The sequence below is a fragment of the Solea senegalensis genome, linkage group LG2 (assembly GCF_019176455.1).
Source record: "Solea senegalensis isolate Sse05_10M linkage group LG2, IFAPA_SoseM_1, whole genome shotgun sequence".
In the NCBI taxonomy this organism is placed as follows: domain Eukaryota; kingdom Metazoa; phylum Chordata; class Actinopteri; order Pleuronectiformes; family Soleidae; genus Solea; species Solea senegalensis.
Genome location: NC_058022.1, coordinates 16328367 through 16346965, shown reverse-complemented (window position 1 = coordinate 16346965; position 18599 = coordinate 16328367). Strand labels below are relative to the sequence as shown.

The 18599-nt window shown below is 39.2% G+C and overlaps 1 protein-coding gene across 1 annotated transcript; it reads left to right on the top strand.

Moving 5' to 3' along the window:
• The first annotated feature begins 9012 nt into the window (after positions 1–9012).
• On the top strand, positions 9013–18192 carry LOC122765106 (dual 3',5'-cyclic-AMP and -GMP phosphodiesterase 11A-like). The gene is made up of 7 exons (XM_044019193.1): positions 9013–9027; positions 9191–9291; positions 9486–9563; positions 9655–9718; positions 9893–9967; positions 10962–11045; positions 15228–18192. The coding sequence occupies exons 1-7, from the start codon at positions 9013–9015 to the stop codon at positions 15486–15488; spliced, it is 678 nt and encodes a 225-aa protein (XP_043875128.1). The 3' UTR covers positions 15489–18192.
• Positions 18193–18599: the final 407 nt, after the last annotated feature.

Genomic DNA, 18599 nt, shown 5'->3' with positions numbered 1-18599 from the left:
GCGTCTCCGTAAACATGTTCAGGGAAGGTCCCGTAACTCACATATCTAGTTTCGTGTCAATCGGACAATGTAAGACTTTACTTCCTGTTTCGGGCGTTCCACTTCCTGTAGGGAGGTGACCTTTTACGGACATGTTGAGGAAGGGTCTGGGGTCCCACATACTAAGTTTCAAGTGGATACAACAATCCCTGTTGGAGCAGCATCAAAAACTATAAATGTAATTCTGTCTGCTGTCACCAGGGGGCGCTGTATTTGAAAATTAATATTTTCATATAGACGTGTTCAGGGCCGGACTGTCATCAATCCTTGCAAGTTTGGTTCAGATCGGACCAGGATTGGCAAAGTTGTAACAGTTTGTTTTTTTAGAATTTTCTACCACCACCAGGAGGCGCTGTTTTCAAAATGTACCGTTTCAGCAACACAGTCGTCTTCAGCAACTAACCATCATCAACTATAGCAAGTTTGGTTGGGATCAGACCTTCCGTCGCAAAGTTATAAGAGTTTCATTGTCTGTTGTGAAAAATTATTATTATCTCCAACTTTGGCGCCCCCTATCTCGTACGCCATACAATATTTTAAAAAGCTTTTGATAACTTTTGATGCTCAACTCGTCCACATTGATCTCACCAAGTTTGAAGGTGATCGCACAAAAGCTCTAGGAGGAGATAATTGAAATACAAGCTGTCATACTGTCTGCTGTCACCAGGGGGCGCTGTTTTCGAAATTGAATATTTTCATATAGACGTCTTTAGGGCCGGACTGTCATCAATCCTAGCAAGTTTGGTTCAGATCGGACCAGGATTCGCGAAGTTGTAGCAGTTTGATTTTTTGTCCCAAAAATCCGACTTTGCGTCGTTGCCATGGCAACACCGTTAAACGATTCGTCGTCATATTGATCACACATCATCTACCATGTGTTTTGACTGTTGTCACCAATTTTGAGTGCGGTACGATTATCTGTGTAAAAGTTATTCCCGAAATCGTAAAAAAACTTTTTTTTGGTGTATTTTCTTTCACCACAAGGAGGCGCTGTTTTCAAACTTCACCGTTTTTTCATAGACGTCTTCAGCCATGGCCCATCATCAATCATAGCAAGTTTGGTTTGGATCGGACCTTCCATCGCAAAGTTATAAGAGTTTTGTTTTTCTGATGCGAAACATCAGAATCATCACGAACTTTGCCGCCCCCTATCTCGCGCGCCATGTGACATTTGAAAAAACTTTTGATACCGTGAGCTCCTCAACTGGTCCACAGGGACCTCACCAAGTTTGAAGGTGATCGCACGAAAACTCTAGGAGGAGTTAGTTCAAATACCATTGCTGCGAATTCGCCAAAATCGCCAAAAAATCGCCAATCAACCCAAGATGGCGGAATTCCTGTTGGGTTTGGATCATGGTCATAATGTAATTTTTTCTTCATCCTGACCCACTACACATGTGTACCGAATTTCGTGCATGTGCGATATTTGTGTTGGTCATGGTGAATTTGGACAGGTGGCGCCGCACTTATTGGCCCCTCCCACATTCAATTTTCGACGCACATTCCCCGAACCTTTTTCAGACGTAAATTTACACCAGGATTGATGCGGTCACAAAAATTGGTGAGTTTTGGGGTATGGGAAAGGCCTCAAAAAGGCGATTCATTTGGGGGAATAATAAGAATAACTAGTACCGCAAGCGGTAATCAACGGGTTCGAGCTTGACGGCTCGCGGGTCTCCCTGCGCCCACCTCGCCGTGCGAGACGTCTAGCTCATCTTCCGTTCATTCACCGCTTGCGGCAGTAGTAATTTTCAGCTTAGACTATTTTCAGCGTCCATGTGCTAAGTTAGATGGCACTTCCTGTTTAAAATGGCCGACTTCCTGTTTGGTGAAAGGTGTGTCCGTAAACGTGTTCAGGGACGTTCCTCACATATCAAGTTTTGTGAAGATTGGAAAATGTTAGACTTGACTTCCTGTTTCGGGAGTTCTACTTCCTGTAGGGAGGTTATCCTTTACAGCACATATGTCAGAATTAAGGCCCGTGAATGAGTTATGTCTGGCCCACGGGATGATTTTTAATTACTATTAAAACCGGCTTGCACTATTATGTGCCCTCAGCACCATAATACTACACATCCCAAGATGCACTGTGAGTGCGATCCCGTGTCATCCTTCATGAACAGCATCACAGTCACAGTGGAAAACTAAACATTGCTGTCATTTTTCATCTCCCTCTCCCCAAATAGACAAATAGAAAAGTAGACGGTGAAAACAGGGTTTTCAAGACAGGTGGGAGGCAGAATAATGTTCACCGAAGTAAAAGGAAAGCCTGTGTGTCTTGTGTGTGGAGACAGTGTGTCGTTATGAAAGAATATAACTTAAGAAGGCACTATGAAACATGCAACTGTTTTGCACTTTTCAAGTTTGCACTAACTTCTAATTTTATTATAAAAGACAGACATTGGTGAGGATCAGAGCAGCACACTGATTTGTTTTGTAACATGCTGTTTCATTTTTGCATTTATCTTGCCATTGAGCTTTGAAGGAAAATAACATTTTGCTGTTTACCTGTTAAAAAGAAGACGGAAAAACGTTTTCAATTTGTTACTGAAAGAGCCTTGAGAAAATATTGCAACTGATTTTATTTATATTTTGCTTAATTTAATTTAATTTAATTTAATTTAATTTAATTTAATTTAATTTAATTTAATTTAATTTAATGATTGAGTGCAATATAGGCTGTGGTATTGGTATTGGTTCAATATGTGCAGTAATTGCAAGTTTTAATAAATATTTAATCCTCCACCTGTACCATTTTTTTTATTTTGGCCCCCCGTGTATTTGACTTTGGCATTACTGCTTTACAGACATGTTCCGGACGGGTCTGAGGTCTCACGTATGAAGTTTCAAGTGGATACAACAATCCCAATTAGAGCAGCATGAGAAACTGTAAATGTTAGATTTGATAGATTTGTAGGCAAATGCCTCCATCATGTGGCGAACAATGGTTACTGCATGAACAAACCACTCAGTTGAGGGAATCCTTTGCATTTTTGCCAGGCAACACCATTTAACGATTTGTTATCATATTCAGCAAGCATCATCTACCATGTGTTTTACATGTTTTCATTCATTTTGAGTATGATACAATGAAATTTGTTAAAGTTATAAGGGAAATTGTGAAATTGTATTTTCTGTTACCACCAGAAGGCGCTGTTTTCAAAATGTACAGTTTTTGCATAAGCATCTTCAGCAAGATCCCATCATCGATCGTCACAAGTTTGGTTAAGATCTGACCTTCCATCGCAAAGTTATAAGAGTTTGTTGTTGTAGCGAAATACCAGACGTCATATTGTCTGCCGTCAACAGGGGGCACTGTTTTTGAAAGTGAATATTTTCATATAGGCATCTTCAGGAATTAAATATCATCAATCCTAGCAAGTTTGATTCAGATTGGAATAGTATTCGCAAAGTGGTAGCTGTTTGTTTTTTGTCGCAAATATCTGACTTTGCAGTTTTGTCATGGCAACACTGTTGAACAATTTGTTATCATATTAGGCACGCATCATCTACCATGTGTTTTGAATGTTTTCCCAAATTTTGAGTTTGATACAAGGAAATTTGTTAAAGTTATAAGGGAAATTGTGAACTTGTACTTTCTGTTACCACCAGGTGGCGCTGTTTCCAAAATGTACAGTTTTTGCATAGGCATCTTCAGCAAAAGCCCATCATTGATCATCACAAGTTTGGTTAAGATCTGACCTTCAATCGCAAAGTTATAAGAGTTTGTTGTGTGTTGCGAAATACCAGACTTCCTAGTGTTTGCCACCACCAGGAGGCGATGTTTTCAAAATTTACAGTTTTTGCATAGACATCTTTAGCAAGGGCCCATCCTCGATTGTCACTTGTTTGGTTAATATCTGACCTTCCATGGCAAAGTTATAAGAGATTGTTGTGTGTTGCGAGGAATCGCGATTTTCGCCAACTTTCCTGACCTTCTTCTTGTTCGCCGTGATACTTAATGAAAAGATTTTGATACCTTTGGATCCTCAACTTGTTCACAGTGACCTCACAAAGTTTCAAGGTGATCCCATGAAAGCTCTATGACAAGTGCGTTCACATACAATTGGTGCGAAATGGCCAAAATCTGCAAAAAATGTACTTTCAATCCAAGATGGCGGCTTTCCCGTTCATTTTAGAGCATAGGCTGCTTTGAATTTTTTGACCGTCCTGACCTAAGGAACGCGTAAGTACCAAGTTTAGTGCATGTAAATTAAACGTGCTCCTCAGGAGGACAAGTTTTACGGGTTGTAAGAGTTTCGCCTTTTGTTGTGAAAAATATGAATGAACGCCAACTTTGGCGCCCCCTATCTCAAAACCATGTGACATTTTAAAAAACTTTTAATAACTTTAGATCCTCAACTTATTCACAGTGACCTCACCCAGATTGAAGGTGATCCCTTTAAAGCTCTATTACAAGTGCGTTCACATACCATTGGTGCGAAATGGCCAAAATCTGCGAAAAATGTACTTTCAATCCAAAATGGCGGCTTTCCTGTTCGTTTTAGAGGTTCTGCTACGCTGACTTTTTTGACCGTCTGGACCTAACGAACGCGTGAGTACCAAGTTTCGTGCATGTACATTCAACGTGCTCCTCAGGAGGACAAGTTTTACGGGTTGTAAGAGTTTTGCCTTTTGTTGTGAAAAATATGAATGAACACCAACTTTGGCGCCCCCTATCTCGTACACCGAGCGACATTTTAAAAGGCTTTCAGTAACTTATGCTCGGCAACTTGTTCACAGTGACCTCACTAATTTTCAAGGTGATCGCACAAAAACTCTAGGACAAGTTCATTCAAATATCAGGTGTCATAGTGGCTGCTGTCACAAGGGGGCGCTGGTTTTGTAAGTGAATATTTTCATATAGGTGTCTTCGGGGCAGGACTATCATCAATCCTAGCAAGTTTGGTTCAGATTAGACTCAGTTTCGCAAAGTTGTAGCAGTTTGTTTTTTTGTCACAAATATCTGACTTTGCAGTGTTGCTATGGCAACACCGTTGAACCATTTGATATCATAATAAGCACGCATCATCTTTCATGTGTTTTAAATGTTGTCACAAATTTTGAGTTTGATACGATTAAATATGTAAAAGTTATTACCGAAATTGTGTATTTGTTGTATTTTCTGTTACCACAAGGAGGCGCTGTGCTAAAAATGTACAGGTTTTCCACAGACTTCTTCAGCAATGGTCCATCATCAACCCTAGGTAATTTGGTTGGGAAGTGACCTTCTATCGCAAAGTTATAAGAGTTTTGTTGCCTGTGGCGAAAAATAAAAATTTTCACCAACTTTGCCGGCCCCTTTCTCGGACGCCATGATACTTATTAAAAAGTTTTTAGCAACTTTAGATCCTCAACTTGTCCAAAGTGACCTCACCAAGTTTGAACGTGATCCCATGTAAGCTCTAGGACAAGTTCGTTCAAATACCGATGGTGCGATATGGCCAAAATCGGCAAAAAATGAATTTTCAATCAAAGATGGCGGCTTTCCTGTTCGTTTTAGAGCATAGGCTACGCTGACTTTTTTGACCGTCCCGACCTAAGGAACGCGTGTACCAAGTTTCGTGCATGTACATTAAACGTGCTCCTCAGTCCCACAAGTTTTAGGGGGTGGAGCAGTTATTTGCCCCGCCCACTTTCATTTTTTAACGCACATTCCCCGAAACATTGATATACGTAATTTTACACCAGGTCTGATGGGGTTGCAAAATTTGGTGAGTTTTGGGGCTATGACTTCTTTTTCAGATTTTGGACGACATACTAACCTATGACATTTTTGTCACATTTTGGACGACATACTAAACTATGACTTTTTTGTCACATTTTGGACGACATACTAAACTATGACTTTTGTTTTTGGTCAAATTTTGGGAACTATGACATTTTAAACTATGACATTTTTGTCAAATTTTGGACAACATACTAAACTATGACATTTTTGTCAAAATTTTGGATGACATACTAAACTATGACATTTTTGTCAAATTTTGGACAACATACTTAACTATGACATTTTTGTCACATTTTGGACAACATACTTAACTAATAAATTTTTTGTCACATTATGGACAACATACTAAACTAATACATTTTTGTCAAATTTTGGACAACATACTAAATCTATGAGATTTTTGTCAAATTTTGGACAACATACTTACCTATGACATTTTTGTCAAATTTTGGAGAACATACTTAACTATGACATTTTTGTCCGATTTTGGACAACATACTTAACAATGACATTATATATATTTTAAAATGGCACCTTTTGTTGAGTTTTAAATGACACACAATACTTATTATGATCGTTTTGCATTTTGCATACTCCATAGTACAAAAAACTAAAACTAACACAAAAACTAAACTAAAACTTAGCTTAATAACTTAATAAAAAACGAGCACTCCCGCTCTAAAAACGTATTAAAACTAGCCCATTTTAAAAACAAGTCAAAACTAAAAAAAAAAGCTAATGAACTAATGGAAAAGCCCTAACTATTATAACCTTGTGCTAGAACATCTCACCTCAATGAAATGCAGTGACATTTTCTTATCAAGAGTGACTTCAATTCCACGATAATCAGATGATGGGGTTAGCTTAGCTTAGCTTATTTTAGCACAGCACAATGAATAAAATCATAAGGAAACAACTAGCCTGGTTCTGTCCAAATTTTGTCCCAATATTCTGCTGTTGAGAATCAAGTGAACAGTCCTTTGTACTTCATATCTTTCTTCTTACCTTCTGTAAGCATGTAAATCAAAACATTGGAAGTTGAGCCTGAAGGTAGCCATATATTGCCTTAACGGCTGCTCAACGTGAGCGACTAAACAAATAGCTCATGCTGCCCTCAAATCAATGTAATTAGAGAGGCGATAGATTTGGTGGTAATTGCCTGAGAGAGAGACATTTTACCAGGTGACTAGGTTTGCGTGAAGTTGTAATTAAAGATGTTTGAGGGAGTAGCTGAGATGAGGCTTAGCTGCGTAGGTTCCACTGTCTCTTCATTATCGCGGCGCTGACAACACAGTGAGCTGACAAATGTTTGCTCTGAATATCATAATGGTTTTTTTTGTTGTTGTTGTTGATACTGGGGATAGGACCACCACTGTCCCATTAGCATATAAATGAATAGCGTGGCTAATTCAAGTAGAAGAGACAGCTCACGATTTAGTCCTCTGGTTCTCACGAATCATTGATTAAAATGTGACGTTTTAAAACCCTCTGTACCTTTGAATTTCCCCCTTCGTTGTTCTCTCATGCCATTTCACTCGCCTTCCTCCTTCATCTTCTCCGATTGTGACACAATGAGGGAAATCTGTTGATATGCACTTCAGAATTCACACATGAGCTGATGAAGGCGATCCGTGGACCAGCTGAGACAGTTTGCAGAACTGAATTGTCAGGAGAAATGGTCATTCAGTTTTAAATATATTGTTAGATAGTTTTTTTTACGTCTCATTATTGTCCTCCCATTCTGCTTCCTATCTGTTATCACCCCTTCATCTTCTGTTTTCTCCACAGACAGGCTCTCCATTCTCTAGCAGAAGGTGTCTAAGTGCTAAATGAATGTATAATACATGATGGGGAAATGCCCGCTTTAATGATAGAGTCTCAAGTGAGCGATGATGCTTGTTTATTAGAGGTGAGCTGCTGGCTCTCCTCCTGTCCACCTTTTATCCATCCTTCATCCAACTTCATTTTCATTAGGTTTAATTGAGATAACAGGACTTTTCCATGAAGGACTTGTTGACGCGTCACAATAGGAAAAGCCAAAACAACCGACTTGTTTGTATCGATAGATGCAGACAGATATGAATCATTGTCTCTGGCTGCTGTGGTGTTGCACGACTCTAATTCTCACATTTATTACAAGTGACACATTGTATTATGGGATTGTGAGCAGAAAGGATTCCATTGTGTGGGATGTACATCTACATTACTGTATATTCTCAGACTATATATATATGTGTATATATATATATATGTATATATATATATATATATATAAAAAATAAAATGTTGCACAGTAAGTGTGATGTACTAAATCGGGGGTCTGCAACCTGCAGCTCTAGAGCCACATGTAGCTCTTCAGCCCCTCTGCAGTGGCTCCTAGTAGTAGTTTTAAAAAATAAATTTCTTAGAGCTCAGAGTGATAAATAAAATGTCTACGTCAAAAGGCAGGTTTTCTCAAGCATGAATTACATACAATCCAAATATTATTTATTATTAAATAATATTAAATAATATTTATTTCAAAGTTGGTTACTTTTAATTTCATTAACTTGCCACAAACAATGGAAAGACTTGACGGAAAATACAAACTACAAACTGTTACTGTTTTTTATTTACAAAATATGTATCTGTATAAAAACATGTACACATGTTATGATGGGTCAAATAGGTTTTGTGGCTCCTCATTCATTTTATTTGGGTGGAGATGGGACAAAAATAACTCTTTTCAACCTGTATTTAATATTCAAGTTAGGTGTGTTTGTATACAGCACAGTGAAAACAACATGAATTCAGCACTTTTTTAAGGCAAGAAATAAGACAACACATAGGATGTGAGTTTGAAGACAGACCTGGTGTTGGTTATGTTTGTTCACTGTCTTATCTTCCTGGGACACCTACGTAATAAACAGAGCCATTGTTAATTGTATCTGTAAAACCAGTGGTTTTGTCAGTGGGAAACACATTACAGATTTTTTTTTCATTATGTTCTTTCCATTATTATACTGATTTCATTCACTTCAGTGTTTGAATCACTGGAACGATTGAAAGCTCTACAGCTCTGGACCTTGGCTATAGCTTACACCGTCATGCACAAAGGCAGTGTACAAAGCAAACATCAATAAACTTGCGTCATCAAATAATTATGATTAAATCATGATGCATAATGCATACATTTAGCAATAATGCCTTTTCAAAAGAGCCAGACACAGATGATTGATCAGTAATAATATCAGGGCAGGGGTATGAACAGTGTCAAGGTATAAGATCAACTGTTTTGTTTTTTTTAAGGAATATGAACTAATTCAATGTGGAGTGCAAAAACTCTGGGGGTTAATGACAAACAACAATTCATGCAAGAGCAGCGTCACGTCCTGTGTTTGAATTCTGACACATGCTTTTATCTGTGTTTTTTCTCTTCAGGGCCACAATATCTTCTCCAACCTGTCGTCCACAGAGTACAGCGACCTCATGCAGCTGCTCAAACAGTCCATTCTGGCGACAGACCTCACTCTTTACTTTGAGTAAGTTCCTGTAAACACGATGCTTATTACACTGTTACGTCACAACTGTGCCTTCTTTTTTTGTCTCAGTCGCTCTGCCTGTGTCCATTTATGAAGCCGTTTATTGTGCGTTTGTCTTTTAGGTAGTACTGCCCCCTTGTGGAGTATGTGTAGTGTGCACTTGCATGAGCAAACTGCTGTGTGTTTCCCTGCAGGAACAGAAACAGCTTCTTTGAGCTGGTCAATAAAGGAGAGTACAACTGGAATGTAAAGGCCCATCGAGACATGTGCAGGTGATGTTCTGCATTCAGAATTATAAATTTAAAATGAAAGGTTTATTCTAAACATGTAATGAAATGACATATTGGTCTGCTCTCCTCTCAGATCCATGATGATGACAGCTTGTGATCTTGGTGCTGTGACTAAACCTTGGGATATATCACGCAAGGTGAGGAATATTTGAAATAAGAAAACTGTTTTGATTGTTTTTGAACGAACATTTTCATGATAAAACACAACACACCAAACACTCTCTGATATGAGACCCCCATCTGTCTTGTGCACATAACAGGACCACATAGTGTCACTACTTTAGGCTGCTGTCCTGCTTCTGTCTTTCCAGGTGGCAGAGTTGGTGACCAGCGAGTTCTTTGAGCAGGGTGACAGAGAGAGATCAGAGCTAAAGCTCACACCCTCAGTGAGTCTACTGAGCTTAGTTCTTTCTTTCTTTCTTTCTTTCTTTCTTTCTTTCTTTCTTTCCTTGCATGACTCCCTCAGGTGGATGCTGCTGGAGATATATTTCTTCCGCAGTTGCAAATGTACATTATATACTGACCACGTATATAAGGGAAACACGAGCGCTTGTGTCTCCCAGTGTGAGAAAAGTGTATCGTCAGCTTGACCGCTCCACTGCCTCACTGCTGTGCCAAGAGCAAATCTGTGCACTGCTGTGTAGCGTGTAACAGAAAAAACTTAACAAAACAAAAAAAACAAACTGCCTATAGGAATTAAATACTGACCTCTATTTACATTCACTTGTAAACATAGGAATATGGTGCTCCACAAAACTTGCTGCTGATAGAAGAGATAGTACACTTTAATATAAACAACAACAATAACAATAATAATAATAATAAGACTTAAGTCTTTAGTCCAGTTTAAGATATTTGTCTTCATTCATGACTTATTCATATATCTTCCTCAGAGCTGTAGCCCACTGTCTCTTTGATTGAGGAGCTTTGAAGGCTGCACTGTGTTGCGAGTTCTTTAAGAAGGAAAAAGAAAAGCCAGCAGCTTTGTGCAAGCAATTAATGGCTGTTGACTAATCGAGCCGGGCCACATTGCCTCTTCTCTGAATGAAATAACTAATGCAATTGCCTCAGGTCTGCCGCTTATGTCAAACCTTCGCCGCTCCACGTGTGGGTGTTGGAAATTAAATATTAAGTTCTAAGTCATAGCCCAGTAACTATCTCTGAGGCACAGCCTCGGTAGAGCCTCTTAGGTTTGAGGCCACAGAAGAATGAAGGAGAATAGAAAATATACATGAAATAAGAGAGCTGAACCAAAGGAGTAACAGCAGCACATTAGGGACTGAAAGCCTCGACTTGTAGCTTGATATTTAACAGACTCGCGCCTCTCCTTTTGCAAGCGCAAATGCACATGCAAATGAAATTGTGTCCGTTTTGTTTCAGGCCATCTTTGATCGAAACAGGAAGGACGAGTTGCCGGGGCTCCAGCTGGAGTGGATTGATGGAATTTGTGCTCCGTTGTATGAGGTAACTCTCGATGCTCTATGGCCTTCTTTTGTGTGACACTTGTCGTGCACGTCAGCCTTTGACATGAGGTAAAGCTATTGTCCCCCCCACTGATGTCACTGCCACAAACTACCAATCAGCTTCCTTTCTAGCCACATATTTCTGAATGAAATGAAGAAAAATGCATCTATTGAAGCAAACTCAAGGTTTTTTTTTTAGAAAATCAGAATGAGAGTGCACTTTGTGACTGCAAGAAAGCTCCAAGGTAGTGGAGTGTGTGTACAGAGCTGTGATGTTTGTCAGGTTAAGTCCCCTCTCAGTAAGACAGTGTACATTTAGCTTCACTGCACAGCAATAAAAAAAAAGGGACCAACTCTGTACTACATGCTTTTCCTCTGTGACGCACACAGAAGAAAAAGAGGCTGATTTTATTGTCTGATGGCAGCAGAGCAAGAGTTAAAGTCAGTGATTATCTTTGAGGGAATTATAGTCGTGTATAGATAATGGAAATCTATGCAGCGTACTCGCTGGTGTAGTAATGTGTGTGTGTGTGTCTGAATGACGTCAAGAGTTCTCACCTGCCCCTCCCACAGCTGGCAGCAGTGGCTGTGTGGGAGGAAGAAGGCAGACTTACTGAGGAGATCAGGATTGTAAAGAGATGAGGAGCGCTGAAGGTGAATTCATGAAAGTCAAACACAGGCAGGACGAGTTGTGAAAGAGGTCAACGATGAAGTCGTTCATTCATCTCTTTCAGCGCACGGTTTTTTACTGTCATATTGAACACATTAGTAGAAAACAAACAGTGCATCATCTTCACGTCTATTGACTTATCACAGAATCAATGTCTAAAGCAGACTAATGTGTGTGTGTGTGTGTGTGTGTGTGGGGTTCTGGTTTCACCGCTGTTGCTGTTGTCTGTGTTGTGGAAATACAAAAGCATCAAAGTGGTGTGTGTTGTCTGCGTGGGGAGTTTTTTTGTCTCCACACGGCGTCATGTGAAGGCTGATGTTTGGAGAATGCAGATACGGAGCTCACGGTCGTGCTGCTGCCAATTAAACTTGCAAGGGGGGGAGAAGAGAGGAAGTTTGGAGGCGGCAGGGTTTTTGTCCGTGGGTGGAAGAGATCTTGTTCTTGATCTTGCTGATCTCCTCCTCCTGGTGGTGGCTGGCTACTTTGTGGAATATTAATCCCCCATTATATAACCTTCCATCTCTATACCCCAGCAAATGACACTCTCTCTCTTTCTTTCCTACATTAGAACAATAATAATAATAATAGTGATAATAATAATAAACTTGGCAAAGCGTTGCAAATGTTCCACAGAGTGTGTTTCTGCAGAGAACTAGGGAACATCGATCTCACCTTCTTTTAACCAGCAGATTAGACAAACCATGAAGATGATCACTGCTCTTGAAGCTTACAGTTCAATATACTTTTTGTCATCAAACACATACACACACAGGTTCGGGCAGCTCTTCTAGTCGTCTTAGGACACTGCGATGACTTTCATTCCTTTGGACAGCTTAAACAAAGCCCTTTCCTTAACATCACCATTTGCCGCTGATCTTAACCAAACCACAGTACAAATCCTAGCACTAAAACCTGACCAGTTCCTCAGAAACTGAGGTTCTGCCTCATGAGGACCAGGTTTTATAGTCTCCATGAGGACTACTGGTCCTGACAAGGTCAGTGTTTATGCCATTAAGGTCCTAAAGAGATAGCAAATACAGGTACACACGGGTAAGCTTTATCACAGAAGTAATATTGTTGACAGCATTGAATACTTTTTAAAAGTCAATTTGTCATATATTATGAACCAGTGTTCCACATTATACAACTCTAACTAACCTCTAACACAGTTCTTTTTTTATTTTATTTTCATACTGTTGCTGTGATAAATGACATCCTATGAGTCCCATTATCTGTTCAAAGATAAGAAAGGAAGGAAGTTTACAAAATACTACGACCACAGCTATAATAACAACAGAACAAATATATAAACACACTACAACAGTGAATGTTTTTCTGAAGCCCAAGTCCAAAAGTCTAAAGCCCTAAAATAACAATCTCCTAAAACAGCAAATCCTCCCATTTGAGAAGCAGGAACTGGAGGATGTTTGACCTTTTAGCTAAAAATAATTAAAAAAAAAAAAAAAACATTCATCACAATGGATGCACAATCACTTTCTGTTGACTGAGTTATTTATTTATCATTTCAGTTGCACATTATTGCTGATCATTTAGATTTTTGACTCCAGAAATGTCGCTGACCATTGACTTTATCTCAAATCACTGCTCTCGTGTTGCTGTGTTCCATAATTTCATAAATTAGCACACACGTCCCGGCAGTTACAACAGTATGAATTATTCACATATTAATACAAATGAGGAATGGACGTGAGTCCTGATTTCTTAGCTTGGCCATGTTACAGAGTTGTTGTTTGATTGTTTGAATGGTATTTTAGAATTGTTTAAAAACACTGGCTTATATAGGACTGCTTTGCATATTTATGTAAAGCTCAGTTAATTGCAGACTGTGTTACAACAGATTTGATTTACCATTCAAGCAAACAATACACTCACCGTCCCCAGCGTGGATACAGTATACCTATTTATTTAACTCACTTCCACAAAGGCTGCCTGTTAAACTCCAAAAGATTCCATTGTTTTCAATGTGGCACGCACTCCCATATGTTATATTTCCATATGAAACGGGGTTAATGAAACAATAAGTAATCACACGGACCGTCCTCGAAATCAAACGGACACAGAAGACACTGTTAACAGAACAGAGGGAACAAAATCCTCCCTGTCATTTTAATAAATTACCAGTAGGTAATTTATTTTGCCTCACTGCTTCTTACAGTTTAGCACACAGGAAAAAAAGACAAATGCAACCTATCTCAGTGATACACACGCTTGTAATCTTTAAAGAGCAGGCATTTGATGGGCTGCTGCCACCAAGCGACTATGTGAGGCTGTTATGGTCGTCAGCTGTTGTCTGTTTTCTTGCATTTGTTTTAGGCGTTATAGTGGTTTTTGATGAATAATGTGCAACTTTTCTAGCCCCAGCTTATATAGGCATGTATCAGCTGTGCCTGTGATATACATTCAGTTCACAGATCCTAACATCAGAGTCTCCTCTAACCGTCTGGATGAATAACATATTGTGTTTGTTGCACGATGACAAACACTTTTACGTTCAATTTTCAAAGTGAGCAACTTTGGTGATGCCCTGACCTTTTCTCTGGTGCCACCATGAGGTTTACTTTGGGTGGGTGGGGGGGAGTGGGGTCTTTCAACTTGACGGGTGTGGGTTTGATTCCGCTAGTCTACATGCCGAGGTGTCCTTGGAGCATGACGCTTAACCATGTTAACCCACTTTGCTCCTGATGGCTGTGCCGGCAGTGTGTGTGAGTATGAAAGATGCGCTGCACATAGATGCACTGTATGAAAGTGTGAGTGAATGGAAGTGAATGGCAGAACTGTAGATAGATAGATAGATAGATAGATAGATAGATAGATAGATAGATAGATAGATGTACATAAACCCACATAGATACACACACGCACAGAAGCATATAATGTAATAAGTGACATTTTTTCCTTTTTTCCTCTAGCACCAACGCTGACATTCCCCATAGCCTCGGCTGCAGCTTAGTGCTAATTAGCAGCTTTTATCATTAAATTAGGTTAGATAAACATTTCACTGGATCACTAATGTTGCATGTCTGCCATCACAAGGTACTGTATTTATTTATAAGAAAAAATGTTGTCTAGACACAAACTGTCTATAATGTACATTCTACATTTTATTTTAACACATGTTTTATAGTCTTTTATAGTCTACTTTATGTTAATATCTTTTATATATTGTACATTTTTTGGTAATGCATGTTTATTATTTATTATATTCATCTTTACTGTCTTTGCTTCTTTAACAATGTACATTTCCCAATAAAGGACTATTTTATCTTATGTTATAAATAAAAAAAGGCTTATTCTAATATTATGAAACCTTTTCTTTCTTTTTTATTTAATTTTAAAGTGATTTAACACTTATACAAACATATTTACATGCAGTAAACCCTCTGTATGTTACACACTGGACCTTTAATACTTTTAATATTCATTTCCATATGAATCATGATTTGCAGTATTACAGATTGTTTGCAAACCAAAGTGTTTCTTCTCTGTCTCCAGACTCTGGTACAGTTGAATCCGAAACTCCAGCCGATGCTTGACTTGATCAGAGCTAACAGGGCCAAATGGGAGGAACTGAACAAGAAGAGACAACGTGGCCAGAGCATGTCTGCACCAACAAGCCCATGCAGTGTTGAAAGCACAGAAACCAGTGGCAGCACACCTTGCTGCAGCAGCAGCAACAGCAGCAGCAGCAGCAACAGCAGCAGCAGCAGCAGCAGCAGCGATGCTGATGGCACAACATCTAAACCTGTTAGTTAGCTGGTGCTGCCACCTCCATGCTGATCGTTTTCGGCTTATTTCCTCTTAAATGCAGCCTGCAACAGAGACAGCTGTGCAGTGCAGTGCATGCAGAGGTTCTTGGGCTCTGCTCGTCTTCGCTTTAGCTACTAGAGATGAGCTTTAGACTCGAGTGCGGCGCTATCATAGAGGTTTATATGCTCCCTTCAGTCTTCGTGGCTGACAGAGCTGTGTTTGGCAAGCTTGTTGGAGCAGCTACAAATCAGCTGACGACACCAGCTGATGTCAGAAAGGCATCTGAAAAACACTGTGTCAACACGTTAAGCAGTGAGCTAATTCTGGGCATTGCACACATCTTCAGCACAACATGGCATGGGGGAATATTGGAGAGGAATATTTGTCTCTGCTGTGGTTAGTATTGCTATTGGTATTTTCTTCTTGCTCACATTTTTTCTGGGGTAACAGAGATATTTTTTTGTAAATGTGTACATAGGCTATTGAGTTATTTACAAGTGCTGTTTCAAAAAAAAAAACAACCCCTGCAAGCTCTGGATTGTAATGGCTGCAGAGTCTCTGAAGGATGAAGGGATGCGGGAACAGCAGGACCTGTGACAGTGCTTGCAATGCAAATTGAGTGCTCCGCTCCCTCCCTTCCTGTGCCTTGTTTTAAGACCCTAATGAAAAATGCATGGCCTCCTCCTCCTCACCTAGATTCTTTAGATCGTATATTGAACCATGATGTATTTTTTTTTTGTTGCCATAATTAGTAAAAACCAATGACTGCAGTTTTGCCCACATTGGCCACAAACCACTGAAGTTATAGTTAAATCTATTTTGCCCAATTTTATAAATGCAGGGTCTCACTTGTACACACACTTGTGCGCAGACATGTGTGCAGCACATACACACACACACGCACACATGTGCACAAACACACACAATGTGCCTTGATGAAGTTGTTTTAGTAATCTTTGCAAGAACATAGTTTATCTACCTTGATTTGACACTTACATTTCAAAACATTAGACAGAACTAGTAAAGCGACTAATTCAACTATGTTAAAATGAACGCATCAAAATACACATATTTGCTTTCTGCTGGACACGGAGACGCTGCATCTGCATCAGCATCAGCATCAGCAGTTTGGCTGTCGATCAGTCTTTCGGTCCCTTTTTGTCCCGAAAGTTAGCCTCGGGTTGCCAACTTCCTGAAAATAAGGAACTCAGTTATACTGTTAATATACTGCACGTTACATTACACCCACAAACTACAAAATTTCACACTTGTCAAATATTATCGTTTATTACATTTTTTTGCAATCTTCATCTTTCGCCCTGAGCAGTATCCTCCTGTCGCCATTTTACCTTTACATCACACTGCGTCTCCGTTGCTACGATACACAGGACGCACAGCGAATTGGATGCCCCAATTAAGAGTGCCCATTTTCTGTTGGATAGTAATGAACGACAGATGGAGAGCAGTGATTTTTCCCCTGAAATCACACTCAATCACGGTTTTGCATGAATTACTGAATAAGGAAATAAGGAACAAATCTTTTCTCTTTGAAATACGGTACACATCCATATTTTACGGAACGGTTGGCAACCCTAAATTAGCCTAGCTCTGTCCAGAGAAAACACAGTAATCCACCTAACAACACCTCTCACTTAAGCTTCTTTTGTTTCTGTATTCTTTATATTTTCAGTCACAACTTTTAAACAATGGCGATCCATTGTTAGTTTTAGAGGTGCTGATGAGCAGATTCTGTTTCTGTTGGATGGGACCAACTGTTAACAAGCTGTAGCAGTATTTAAATGCACAATATGAACATTTTTACAACATTTACTAGTGGAGTTGGATGTTGCAGATGAATATCCCTCGCTGTAGTGAGTGTTGGAGAACCTTCAAAGATGTTTAGTTTGTCCATTATGGCTGTAACATGGTGGTCAAATATGGCTCCTTCTTAGGTATCACTTAATATAAAATTATCATTAGCTTCAATCTTTTCCACAGTAAGCAAATATGTGATTTTCCTAAAAGGTTTCTTTAAATTTGTTTCTCTTTCTCTTGAAGCTCACAAATCCACACTGCTTTTTTTTCAAATCTGCAGAGGACAGAAGACTTGTAGCACACTCTGAAGTGCCCATGTAGTCACAGGCTGTTATTTTTCATTGGGATTTTTACTGTAAGTATTCTTGAGTGGGACTTTGCCTTTGGAAATTGTGTTGTACCTTTGTTAATTGGAGTTTAAAACGTGACTGTGCACACTGTGTGGCATGGATCGGTGTGCTCTAATGTACTTTGGCCGAAGAGCTGAACTGAAGTCGACCAGAAAAATGATGAATTGCATGTTTTATGCAGTATTAAATTCAACCACTTGCTAAGAATGTAGCAAAACGTGTGAGCCAACGAATACCTCGTATTTTGAACCTCATTAGTAAACACATTGTTTCATCTGAAATGCATGACTTAAATTCTATTGCATCATGTTATGTGACTTATGAATATTGCTGTTCTATTTTTCTATGAGGTCTCCATGTGGTCGACCTGTCTTGTCTTTTTTTTGCATTGTAATGTGCTTCTTCTTGTGTTTCTTCTCTCCTCTTACCAGTTTGGACTCTGGGTTTTGTTTTTTTGGTGGGATAAACTAAGGAAACCGTAAGGCATGAAAAGGCAAATGTGCAATGTTTCTGTTTAGAGTTTAAATAAAAATATGCTGCTACGATGTGTGCTCTCGCTTATTCTTATTCTTACAAGAGCAAGACTGAATCATTGGAAGTGAATAGGTTATTTCCATTTTGCATCATTTATACAACTACTACATTACTTCAATTGATGGATGATTGAGAATCTTCAGTCACACAAAATGATTGCACTTTTGCCCCACATCTGTCAACCGACTTGTTTCTTTCTGTGTTTAAATGCTAAAAATACACAAGCACTTTTAAAGACATTGCTAAAAGCATTACAATAAATAATAGTAAAAAAAACAACTGCAGCAAACATGTTTCTATTACCCAGTATTACCACTTTCACTGAATTAAAGGGCCTTCACTGTTCCTGCACCACCGTTTCCAGTGTGTCTCTCGGTGCAGTGCTGCCCTCATGTGGACAAATGCGTCATTGCACGCA

Excerpts from the sequence above, each read along its gene's own strand:
- LOC122765106 (XM_044019193.1), top strand. Across the intron at positions 9,564-9,654 it reads GCCCATCGAGACATGTGCAG|ATCCATGATGATGACAGCTT; the intron begins GTGATGTTCTGC and ends CTCTCCTCTCAG. Across the intron at positions 9,968-10,961 it reads AGCTAAAGCTCACACCCTCA|GCCATCTTTGATCGAAACAG; the intron begins GTGAGTCTACTG and ends GTTTTGTTTCAG.